Genomic DNA, 12986 nt, shown 5'->3' on the forward strand with positions numbered 1-12986 from the left:
TTTGAGGTTATTTATTTATATATTTTTTGTTATTATACTAACTCAAATTTAATAATATAATTATTATATGCAATATTCTAAAAATCGGTTCGAACCGGCCAGTCGAATTGGTCGAACCGTAAATCGTTGGCAAACACGGTTTGGACAGATAGTAAAACTGACAAATTCAGAAATCGAAATTGAACCGCCAAATCAGCTGAGAACCGGTCATTCGAACCGAACCATTATCCCGCCGGTTTTTGAAATTGGTTAGCATTAGCAAAACGCTGCATTTTGCATGCTGAAGAAAGGGCCAAAGGGAAATGAACCCTAGTCTCACCTACAGACCCACTCACACCTCTCCTCTCGAGCCTCCACAGTCCACACTCACCTCTCGCTCTCAGTTTTCACGTCTTCGGTCTCCACCTCGAGCTTCCGGCGTAACTTCCGTCTAGCCCCGCCATCGCAACGTCTGTGGAGCCACCACCACTGTTCACGTAGCCATGCTCCATCGCTGAGTCAGTCCTCAAAAATCGCAGCCACTGCCAATGCCACTTTCCGTTGCATAGTTAGGGACCGCTGGCGCTAGCTCTGTTCAACCTTGCCACCCCTTCAGCCACCTCTTGCCTGCCACTGTCCCTGTCCCCGCCAGCTCTGTATTTTTCCAGACTTCCAGCTTCTAACCCTAGGTATGAATTTAGATTTTTGTAATAATAATTGTTGAAGCATTGATTAATTGTTGAAGGATGATTAATTGAATAATTTTTTATAATTATTGTTAGTTCAGTTCTGTTCAAGCACTACACCAAATTAGATGAATAGCTACACTTATTTTATGACTCTTATCTAAACAGTCGTTATTAAATAAAATAGTGACACTTATTTATATAATTTTTTCAACGTCACTAGCAATTTATTCCTTTCTCACTTTTTTTTCTTTTTTTATTTTCTATTTCTGATAACCATTTCTATTTTTTAAAATGAAATTGGATCGGTGCTTGTTAAACGGCACCGTTTTGGTTTTTTTCCCTAACATTCAGCCCTCACTCACCCCCTTCCCCTAACACCCCCTGTTCATGAATCGCTATCTCTGAACTCAAGCAAAGTTCAAAATCACCCAGCCAAAACCCTAGGTTCTCCCTGCAACGATTCTAAGACAGTGTCGCCGCCGTCCGTACTTTCGGCGCCTCCGCGTCCTCTCTTGTAGCCCAGGCCCTCTCTTGTAGCTCGGCGTCCTCCTTCCCGCTGTCCCCGTCCTCCTTCCCGCTGTCCGCGTCCTCACTGACTTCTCTGTTCGAGGTTGGAGTAGCTCGCCGCCGTGTCGCCGCCGGTCTCCGTTCGTGTCTCCACCGAAGGTTAGTCGCACTACTTTCACTTCTTCGGTTCTTATCTTCCTTTTATGCTCTGTTTGCTCATTTTTTAATGTGAAATTGTGAATGGATTAATGTAAATCAAATAACCTGTACATGATTGTTATTCTTTGGAACTGTTACTTGTGATTTTAAATTTTTCATTGATTATTCGTCTGAGAGATCATGCTTTGTATCTTATTATATGGAGGATTGTTTCGTTGGAAGCTTTAAATTTTGTTTATTTTAAAATTCATTTTGATTTTACTTGCACACAACTTGTTCGATGAAATTTTTCAACTAAAATTATGGATGACTTTATGCATTTTTAATTAGAAGGATAGATAATAGTAAAATTGATGCACTGATATGGTAGACCTCTCCTCGTCATCTCTCTGTTTCAAGGCTTCAAGCTCTCTCTTCGACAAGTAGCACTCCTCCACTGTAATAATATCCCCATTTTAGAGTGATTTTAATTTCATTTCTATTGTGTTTCGCAGTGGATTACAAGATTTTTACTCACTTTAATTCCTCACTTCAGAAAGGTATGTGTGCTTTATCCTTATTGAGTTATGGTAATGCTTCTATATGCCTTTTTTATAATAATTTCTTCTCTTCCAACGACAATATTGAATAAAGGTAGTGAGTAATTGATTGTTCTTCTTCTATTTTTCTCTCCTGCAATTTCTTTGTTGTTGTTTAGTGTTTGTTGTACTAAACTTGTTGCAATTGTTTGTTGTTAGTGCTATATTTTGCTACAATTTATCATAATGATAAATTGTAAGTGATGCAATTTGGTTTGATTGATGTAAGTGATGCTATGGCAATGAGGCCTGATGGACATCCTGGTAAATATGGCCATTTATATTACAACAATGTTAAGGTTACTGATTGTGCTCATTGGTGTTTGCCGGGTCCTGTTGACACATGGAACCAGTTTTTGCTCTATATGATGAAGGGAATAAGCACTTCAATTTATCTTCAAAAAGTATATTCTACATGTATATATAATTATTTTATGTTTTTGATTCATGTGGTATAAGGAAAAATCTTCTACTATCCCATGATTTTCCACTTTGCTTAATTACTTAAGGTGTAAAGGGTTACATGAGAGAATTTGTGAAATGATTGATTCTACAATCCCTTTCTCAAGAATGGATTAGTTTGGATTTAGTTGGTTAGAAAGCCCTGTTTTTCGATAAAGGTTTTAAGCCATTAAGTTAACCCAAGTGGCAAGCAAGATTAAAATTTTATTGTTACTTTCTTTTTCTAAATGCTGCCAGCTTCTATTCTTTTGGTTGCACTGTCAAGCAAATTAATGTTTATGTTTATATATGTTGCAGTTAAAGTATTCACAAGCCTCCAAGAAAATGCACCAAAAAGCGGTATCCTTGCTTCCTTTATTTTTTTTCTCACTAATCAATTTTTCTGTTATTCTTATTGTTACTTCCATCAAAGCCATTTTTATACTGTTCATGTTTTTTATAATAATAACACTCATTTGCTTAAATAAGTGTTGAAAAATTTAAATTCTCTCTTGTATATATATTGATCCGATCCGATATATAAATTAAATATCAATGTGGGACTCAGACCAAAAGATTAAAAGAAGGAACAATTTGGAAGCAGTGTAGTAGTGTTCCTTTTTGTACTTGCATGCATATAATTCATGATTTGTTAATGTTTATGTCTGCGTCATGAAATCTATATTCTTTTCCCATTGAACCAAAGTAGATGCCACTTTCCAACTCACTTTGATTGTGTAACAGAGTAACACTTCACACCAGGTTTTGTTTATTTATTTAGTTATTTATTTATTGTATATTGTCAAAAGAAAGAATTTGTATTGCGTCCCAAGGGTGAATTATTTATTTATTTATTTATTTCTATATTTTTTGTGAGTAATAATTATAACGGCTTTTATTAATACAAGTTTATTTGATGTATCCTCACTTGACAAGGGTGAATTTTACCTTTTTTAATTTATTTCTTTTTCTACGGTAACCAATAATATATAAGAGTAAATATTTTGTCTATAATCATGTAAGTATATATAAAAATCAGTCATTAATATAAAAATATATTAAAAATTTAAAATACAATACATATTAAAAATAAATTAATAATGTATATCGAATATGATTGACGTAGATAATAACAAGTATTGTCAATTATTGTGTGTACTTATTGTTAATGTATGTGGTCTTGCCTCGTGCACATCATGCTTTGACTTGTATTTGCTTGCTTTCGTTGATAATAATCTCTGGCCCACGGGGTGGAATTTTGAGGTCAAGTGAAAATGAAGGTTTATATTTATTAAGTCCTTGAAGTCAACCTGGAATTTTCTCATTAGAATTTTCTATATGAATGCAGAGAGAAGATTCATATAAGTATTGCTGGAAGTGAGAGAGTTAGAAGGTGGAGCTTCCTTGCGGCATCGCCACATTCAGTTAGTTTTTTTCTTAGTTTATATTTATTTTTACTACTGCACAAACTATATTTTTATTGCATGGTAGTTTTTATAGTTTAGTATTTATTGCATTGTAGATAGAATTAAGGATATACTCTTGTTTGAAATTTGAAGGAATATTCTTATATTGGTTCAATGGATAAGTCATGGATCACAAAGCCACGAAACTCAATAGAGTATGAGCGAGGGGTTAGGAGGTTTATTGATTTTGCCTTCGAAAATAGTTTAGCTGAAGCAACTGTATGCCCTTGTTTGAAGTGCGGTTTTAGAAAAAAAGTGACAAAGGGTGAGATGTACGATCACTTGATATGTACCCAATTCCCGAAAGAATATACACTTTGGTTTTATCACGGAGAGATTGAGGTAGGGGATCCCAGTAGTAACGTCTCAAATAGTGATGCTTCAAATGCTTTTGATGATTTTAATCAAGATTCTATTCATGACATGCTTGGAGATGCTTTTGGGACTGATATGCACTGGACAAATGAAGTCTCAATAGAGTCAGATGAAGACATTGATGGAGTTGAAAGAGTGATGCCAGATGTAGCTGATGCAGCGGAGTTTGAAGAATTGGCAAGTCATGCAGAACTACCTTTGTATGAAGGGTGTACAAGATATTCAAGATTGTCCTTTTTGGTGAAGATGTATCATATTAAGTGTATATGTGGGATGACTGACAAGGCAATGTCGATGATATTTGAACTCTTACATGATGCATTTGAACATGCAGAGATTCCGAGTTCATTTTATGAAGCAAAGAAAACTATCTTGAAGCTTGGTATGAATTATGAGAAGATACATGCATGCCCGAACAATTGCATGCTGTATTGGGGTGAAGACAAGGAGAAAGAAATGTGTAAAGTTTGTAACAGGTCTAGATGGAAACTAGATACAAAGGGTGGTGAGATTCAAGAATCAAATCATGGGAATATTAGGAAGAAGGTGCCTGCTAAAGTTCTTCGTTACTTTCCACTAAAACCTCGTTTGCAAAGGTTATTTTGGTTATTTTAGACAGCCGAGGCCATGAGATGGCATGATGTTGCTCCTAAGGAAGATGGTGTAATGACGCATCCTAGAGATTCAGAAGCTTGGAAGATGTTTGATTTAAAAAACACTTCATTCGCAGAGGATCCACGAAATATACGTTTGGCATTAGCTACTGATGGTATTAATCCCTATCGTAGTATGAATGCAAATTCTAGTACCTGGCCAGTTATTCTCATTCCTTACAACACTCCTCCTTGGATTTGTATGAAGCGGACGTCTTTTATTCTTTCAATGATAATTCCTGGAAAAAAGATGCCAGGAAACAATATAGATGTCTACTTACAACCGTTGATCAAAGAGCTAAAAGAGTTATGGAATGAGGGCGTGGATGCATATGATTCTTTTGAGAAAAAGGCATTCAAATTGCATGCGGCGTTGATGTGGACTATAAGTGACTTTCCTGGGTTAGGAATTCTCTCCGGGTGGAACACGTATACTGGACTTGCTTGTCTATCTTGTAACTTCGACTCTGTTCCTTTTCAACTTCCTCATAGTAGAAAATCATGTTTCATAGGACATCGTCGTTTTCTTAATCAAAGGCATCGGTTTAGATTGAATAGGGTTCGATTTAATGGAGAGCAAGAATTCCGCAATCCACCGAAGAGGTTATCTGGTCTTGATATACTTGAGCAAGTCAAGGACATCAATGTCACATTTGGTAGAAAAGAAGAGGCAAAAGTTAGGGGGAAAAGAAGACGTGGTGAGCGTGCTGCAGAAGGTGCTAAGCAGTGGAGGAAGATTAATGTACTTTTAGATTTGTACTAATCTCAACAAACTTTCTGATGTGGATAAAGACATTCTTATCAGTCTTTCTCAAGGACCATATGACCAAGCAAGAAAGTTCTCTTCATATGATGTTAATGGATATAGATTTCGAACTTTGGCAAGGGATAATGGATTAAAAACTCAGAATAGCGGAGTCTTTGGTACATTTGGAACAAGAAGTTACTCAAGTAGTAAAGATACCCGAATGAACTTTGGTGCTGTACCTTATTATGGAAAGTTGGTAGACATCATTGAGCTTTTCTACAATGGCTTTACAGTTCTCTTGTTTAAATGTTAATGGGCAAACACAACTAGTCCTAGAGGAATCAAAAAGGACAATTTGGGTTTTTTATCTGTGAACTTTACAAGGCTCATACATACTGGTGAACATGAAGATGACGAGCCATATATTAAAGCTTCTGAAGCCCAGATGGTATATTATGTGGATGATGAGAAAGAAAAAGGATGGTGCATACCAATTCACTTGAAGCCAAGAGATTTGTATAACATGGGTGGAGATAATATGGGTGAAGATGACGAAATTACAGTATCCAATGATAATTATCCACCACAAGACTTAGAGTCTCTTTTTCCAGATGAAAATACAAATATAAAATTGGCGAGAATAGTTGTAGATGATGATCTTCCAATAATCAATGAAAACTATGATGAGAATGAGGATATGCTTGTGTAAAAGACATTGAAGTTTTTCAGAAGTTACTAAATACATTTTCAGAGCATTCAAATATTTTTCCTTGTTTGGCAATTATGAGGACTGTTGGGAGAATTCCTTAGGAGGATCTAGAATTATTCTTGTATTTTAGATGACATTGCTTCATTTGAATGCCTAGATTCCTCCTTTGTTTAGATTAAATTGTCTTTATCTTGTAAGGAAGAGAAAGAGCTTTCAAAGTGCTCCTTGTTCTTCTCTGTTTAGTTTATAATATAGTGGACAACTGGGCCTGCACTTTTACAGAATTTATTCTAGATTGCAGGTGATTCCGAGAAGTTGATAAAGGTGTTATTTGAGCTTGCAAGACACCATGCCCCCTCAACCATATTTATTGATGAAATTGATGCAATCATTAGTCAATGCGGTGAAGCACACAGTGAACATGAAGCAAGTAGACGACTAAAAATTGAACTACTCATACAGGTGATGCTTTCTTCTTAAACTAAATATATTTCATAATCACCAGCTTAATGATAGTAACATGATTTGTATTGAAAACACTTTATATGTTGGCTGTCCTTGGATAAAAATCAACTATGATAGAATTCAAAGTTATCGCATATATTGGACTTGTTTCTTGCCTCCTATATCTGGTCAGCGATTACTTGATTTGTGACAGCTATTTTAAGGGTCTCTATTAATCAACATTATGACACTTATACTCTTAATTTTTAAACCGTCAGTACTAACTCTATATCTCTCTCATTCTTTTTCTTTCTTTTTTTTTTTAAAACTGTATTCAGTGATGCAAAAATTTTAGGTGAAGGAAACTTGTTTAGTTAACCAACTTGTTGACCATAGTGATGCATGTACATTGAATTGTTGCTCTGGTTTTGTGGAGCAAGCTGCTTGCCAAGAGTTATTATAGTTATCAGTTTATCAGTTTGCATGTACATTCTTCCACCCCACTTCATCAGTTTGGATTTGTGTGTCACTAGTGTAGTTAGTGCAAAACTGGGTCATGAAGCTAGTTTTCTTTGCCATCATTGTTGGCATGTTGGATGAACGAAACTAGAATATGTGATCTGTATCATTGGTAGTGGTGGTTGGTGTTTCAGGTAAGGTAGAAACCCAAGAGTGAGAGAGTGCTCTTTGAGCTGTAGCATTCGTTTTCTTGAATATTCTGCAGATTGCCTAAGAGTCCTGCATGTTGAAATTGAAGTTAGCTAGAAAGTGTGAGATCGATCTTGTAGAAGACCAAAGATTTCTTGAGTCCAATGGACTTTGAACCCTCTGAGGAGTATATAGGCCTGTCAGTCCCTATGGCTTTCCAGAACCCAGCTCCAGTTACCCTATTTGGCCTTGCAACTGTTCCTGTATTTTCTGTCTCTTGGGCTATATTTGGCCTTGCACTGTAGTTACCCAGCTCCAGTACCATACGTGAGGGCCATGACATGATTAATTTGAAGGGGACTAAGTTGGAATTGGTTGTGTGGAACTTAAATGTAATTTCTTATTAGTTTTTAAGAGTATTTCTTAAATGTAATTAACATGGAACTCTTTAATTATATTTTTTACTATGTTTTTACAGGTATGAAGAGAAGAAGGCTAATAAAGAAGTATCAAAGTCCTAAAAAATTCTTCAAAGATGTTGAAGATGTTAAATTAGTGTCATCCCCTAATGCAAGAGGAAATGATCATATCTCAATTTTTAATTTTATTCAATTCTTAAAGTGTCATCCCCTAATATTGTATATATGGATTATGACTATGTAATTAAAACTTGTAGAATTCAACTTTTGAAATACATTGTTGCTATTTTTGTAAAATTTGTGGGATTGAATTTAGATTTGTTAAAATACAATATCATTTCTAGAGAATTTAACTTTTGATAATAGAAATCTTTGATGTTGGAGAGATTATGACAGTTTAAAACAGTCACTAAATACAGGAAAAAACTGTCATAGGAATAAGTAACTTAGTAACGGTTTTAAATAGAAAAACTGTCACTAGAAATATTGTGACGATTTAAATAGTCACTAAATATGCCTAAAAACTGTCATAAGAACTAGTAACTTAGTGACGGTTTAAAATAGTCATGAAACATAAGAAAAAAACGGTCACAGAATTTAGTAATTTAACGACAGTTTCAAAACGTCGCGAAATACAGTATAAAAAACACTTTTACAAGTGTTACAAATTAGCGACGGTTTTATACTTTAAAAACCGTCACAAACAATTTAGCGACACTCCTTACCAACGGTGGTCCAAAACCGTCACTATGTTAGCTGGCGACCCTCAAATCTATGACGCTTTTTTTAACTGTCGCAAAACCATTTAGTGACGGCTAAAACCGTCACCAAGCATTAAAAAAAACCGTCGCCAAAATGCTATTTTGTTGTAGTGAAGCCTGTTCGAAGGTTACTTTGAAGTTTTGTGATGTGTGAAGTGTGAACTGTGAACTGTGCTTTTTTATTTTTCTCCCCTAAATTCGGTTTTTTTATGCTCTGTTCAGAAATTATTGAATGATTATTGAATATTTTGTGTTTTTATTGAATGATTATTTGATTCTTGATTAGCACTGGATGCTCTACTTTGTTTGTGTACTATTTCTATACTATGTTTGTGATTTTTTTTGGGTAATTCAACAGGTTAAACATAAACTTGCTGTTTAATACTATTTTCTTCCATTGTTAATCTCAGTAATTCAATAGGAAGCAGATATAAAAGTAGAGCTTTCAAGTCTGTGCGAGTTGCTGTCCATGTCCTGGTAAATGGATTGTAAGTTAATGTTATTTCCTTTAGTTTTAATGTTGGATTTTGAAACTAACCCTAATTTCTTGCTTCTCAGGAATCAAAAATAAAAAATCAAAGAAATAAAAAAGAAGCAGGCATTATCAGTTAAATTCAATTATGAGTATTATTGGTTGGACAATTATGAGAACATTATTACTGCTTGTGAGCTGATAACTTTAGATTTAATTGATTTTTGTCTGGTAATTATTGGTTGGACAATTATGGTGTTGTTCTGTTTGGAATATGAAGGATGAGCTTAAGAGAAGCTTGCTAGAATCTATGATGTTAAGGACCCCAACACTGCATTCATGTTCAAGTTTCGCACCCATTTCGGAGGGGGCAAATCCACTGATTTTGGTTTGATTTATGATACTGTTGAGAATGCTAAGAAGTATGAGCCTAAGTATAGAATTATTAGGGTAAGATAACTCCATTTTGTGTTCTTCTGATGTGGTTTTTGTTAATGAGTGTAATTGCTATAGAATGAGAAACATTTTTTGTTCTTTTGATGTATGTTTATCTATAATTTATTTATTATTTTATTATAAAACGAATTTTTTGGTTGAACCACAGTTGAACCGGTTAGACTAGTAAACCAATAAACCAGTAACTAGAAGATCGGTTCGATTTTCAGAACCTTGATTATATGTTAAGTTTCACAAAAAAATTTAACATAAAATACAAGAAAATCATTTATATTTTATTTTAGGACAAATATAATATAATAAGGATCAAATATATAAGTATTAGTATTTTTTTAAAAATTTTGTCGGAACAAATGCCCCCTCTTTGTTATATGTGGGTCCGTCCCTGGTCATCGCTATTCACCATTATGTTTGCCCTTGTTTCTAGATCTGTCATTGCCTCTGCTTCAAGTTGCGATTGTTATCATTTTTGGCGTTGCTAGTTTTCGGATCGATTTTTTTTCCTTTCTTTTTCTGAATCTGCCTCTTTTCCATGCAATCACCTTTTTCTACTTTTAGATTCATTTTCGCTATGTCTATTGCATTTAGGTTCTCTACTTTTTTTTAATTGTTTATTTAATTTTTTATTTATTTAAATTTTAATTAATATTTGTTAGATCTTATGATGAATTTTGTCTAATTGAATTTGTTGATTAGTTTAAGGGTTATAAATGATGGTAGGAAAATGGTGCTGGTAGTGATAGAGAAGAAGTTGTGATAATGATGATGATTTCACGATACTGAGGACAATACTAACATTATATTTTATTGTTTTGTTTGTGTATATAGTTATCAAACAAATTGAAAAAATTGTGTTTTATTATATTTATGTCTTTAGTATCTATATTTTTATGTCTTTGTCTCAATCCATATATCAATCAAACATAGCCTTTAGACAAAAAATGCTAGACTATAATAAGAAATAATAAAAAATGCGGCAAATACAAGAAAAAGTATCAATCATTTAATATTTGTAAATACTAACCGAGTAACATTTATTAATATAAATAATTAATATTTTTTTAATAGTTTTGAATATTTAAGATTAATCACCAAAAACACTTTAAAATAGTCTGATACTAACAAAATAACCTATTTTTATTACTATAAAAATACTTTTATCAAAACAATTTATGTGGTAGGTAAACAAAAATGACATTGTCTCATCTATTTTATTTTTGTTTCAATTTAAAAATTTTCAATTTTTAATTTTTTCTCACATTTTTTTCGAGTAATACCCTAAATAGGTCTCAAAGATTTAGCAGTCCGATAAATTTGTCCCCTAAAAAAAATTAATTTGGTCCTGCGTCCCCAAGATTACTAGATATATGCCATATAGGTCCCCAAGCCAGGTTGAATTGGTTAAGACAACACTCTCTCATCTACGTAGAGGTTGTAGGTGTGACATGTGAGGTAAAGAAACACGTGTCACGCTCAGAACAGATTAGTCCCTGGACACGTGGCTAAAACGACATCGTTTTGGGACAACGCCAAACAACGTTGTTTTGAGGGGACAGATTTGTCCTCACCTTTATTTTTCAGTTCTCGAAATTTCGACATTCTAAAGTCAAATAGGTCCCCTAAAATTTTTGTTATAAGTCAAAAAGGTCCCTGAATTTATAGTATATACGTCAAATTGGTCCCCTCGAATTAAGCAACTAGAACCATAATTAAAATCAAATCATGATGAAATTATCTAAAGTATGTCAAAATATGCAATCCCAAGCACATGAAATGACATATCTCAAGTATAATTACAGTCAAACAATTAGAATTCGTCAATATCCTCATTTAGCATCTTGTTCTTTTGCAGAACTTTGATCTCTTTATCTTTATTAATTGGGTGAATACGATATTCCAAGTTAGCAGAAATAGGATCATACTAATACATTGCCTTGTGGTCATGGTAACCAAGTCCAAGAAAAATGTCCATAGGTCAAAGAAACAGATCAAGTCAATGTCCATTGGGAGAAATTTTTTTACTTCTCCATTAATGTACACAAGTACCCCTTTATTGTTTCTAACAAAACTTTCACTACGGTGAAATATAGGTACTATGTCTTTACTCATTTAAATACCAAAAAATAAAACTCTGTCACAAGTTAACCAAACAACCAACACAATACAACAACATCATAATAGAATAAAAAATTCAAATACCTACATTGTTTTTGTTATTATCAAATATCTTTCTGTAACCACTTCACAACTCTCACTTAAGCTACACCTACAACAAACTGTCTTTGATCTACCCTAAACATACATCACATGCATGTTCATCATACTACACTCTTTACTGCCAATTTAATACAGTAAAAACTAACTTAACTTATCTCGAACAATGACAATATGCACGAGACACCACCACCAAGCAGTCCCTATATACACTGTTAAAGCACCATTAAGAACTTGGATAAATGTTAATGGGGTGAAGAATATGGAGGGTTAGGTCGTAAAATTTAGGTGAGGGTTTGGGATACTTGTAATTTTACAAAGAGAAAGGAAAATGATACGTTTGACTTTAGAATGTCAAAATTTCGAGAACTGGGGAATAAAGGTGGGGACGAATTTGTCCCCTCAAAACGGCGTCATTTGGCGTTGTCCCAAAACGACTTCGTTTTAGCCACGTGTCCAAGAACTAATTTGTCCTGAGCATGACACGTGTTGCTTTACCTAACACGTTACACCTACAACCTCCACGTAGAAGAGAGAATGTCATATTAACCGGTTCAACTTAGCTTGGAGACCTATATGACATATATCTAATAATCTTAGAGACCTAAAACCTAGTTAATTTTTCTGAAAGACAAATCTATAAGACCGTCAAATTTTTAAAGACTTATTTAAAATATTACTCTTTTTTTTTCATGTTTTCTCTTTTGCTCACTCTTTAACTCACTCACCATCGTTTTACTTTTGTCTGTTCTATCAAAGTTGTTGGCCAACCACCACTGCGTAGCTCTATCTCCTTTTATTTCTTCTTTTTTTCTTCTCTTTTACTTTCTCTCATTCACTCTCTTTCTCTCTCATCTCCTCACCATATAACATAGGCATTGTCCTCCTCTTCTATATCATGACAAAATCGTCATCTGATCTCGGGTTAATTTTTGCATTAGCAATGGAATCATAGCCCCAACTTTTTATAAAATTATTAGTACTAGGTATGTATTTGCTGTGATTAGTTTATCAATTGATGGCTAGAGTTTTTCTTATAAACTCAGGCATCCTATATTTAATTCTCACTTTTTTCATTCAACATATACTATAATTGCGAAAGAGTAACTATCACTTATACTTATATACACTCGTTACATTTTCTACCAATCTTTTATTCGATGATCTCATATGTTACATCACTGTTTTTTTATATACTGAATATATTTTTTTTATTTCAAATAAATAATAATAACTATTTAATTGAATACTAACAAAACTTTTACACA

The 12986-nt window shown here is 33.9% G+C and overlaps 1 protein-coding gene across 1 annotated transcript; it reads left to right on the forward strand.

The window, feature by feature from the left end:
* On the forward strand, window positions 2116-4809 carry LOC107632420. Its single transcript, XM_021120109.1, has 5 exons — window positions 2116-2316; window positions 2672-2713; window positions 3480-3616; window positions 3702-3777; window positions 3913-4809. Exons 1-5 carry the CDS (start codon window positions 2116-2118, stop codon window positions 4807-4809), a joined length of 1353 nt encoding a protein of 450 aa, XP_020975768.1.

Source organism: Arachis ipaensis, chromosome B03 (assembly GCF_000816755.2).
Source record: "Arachis ipaensis cultivar K30076 chromosome B03, Araip1.1, whole genome shotgun sequence".
Taxonomy (NCBI): domain Eukaryota; kingdom Viridiplantae; phylum Streptophyta; class Magnoliopsida; order Fabales; family Fabaceae; genus Arachis; species Arachis ipaensis.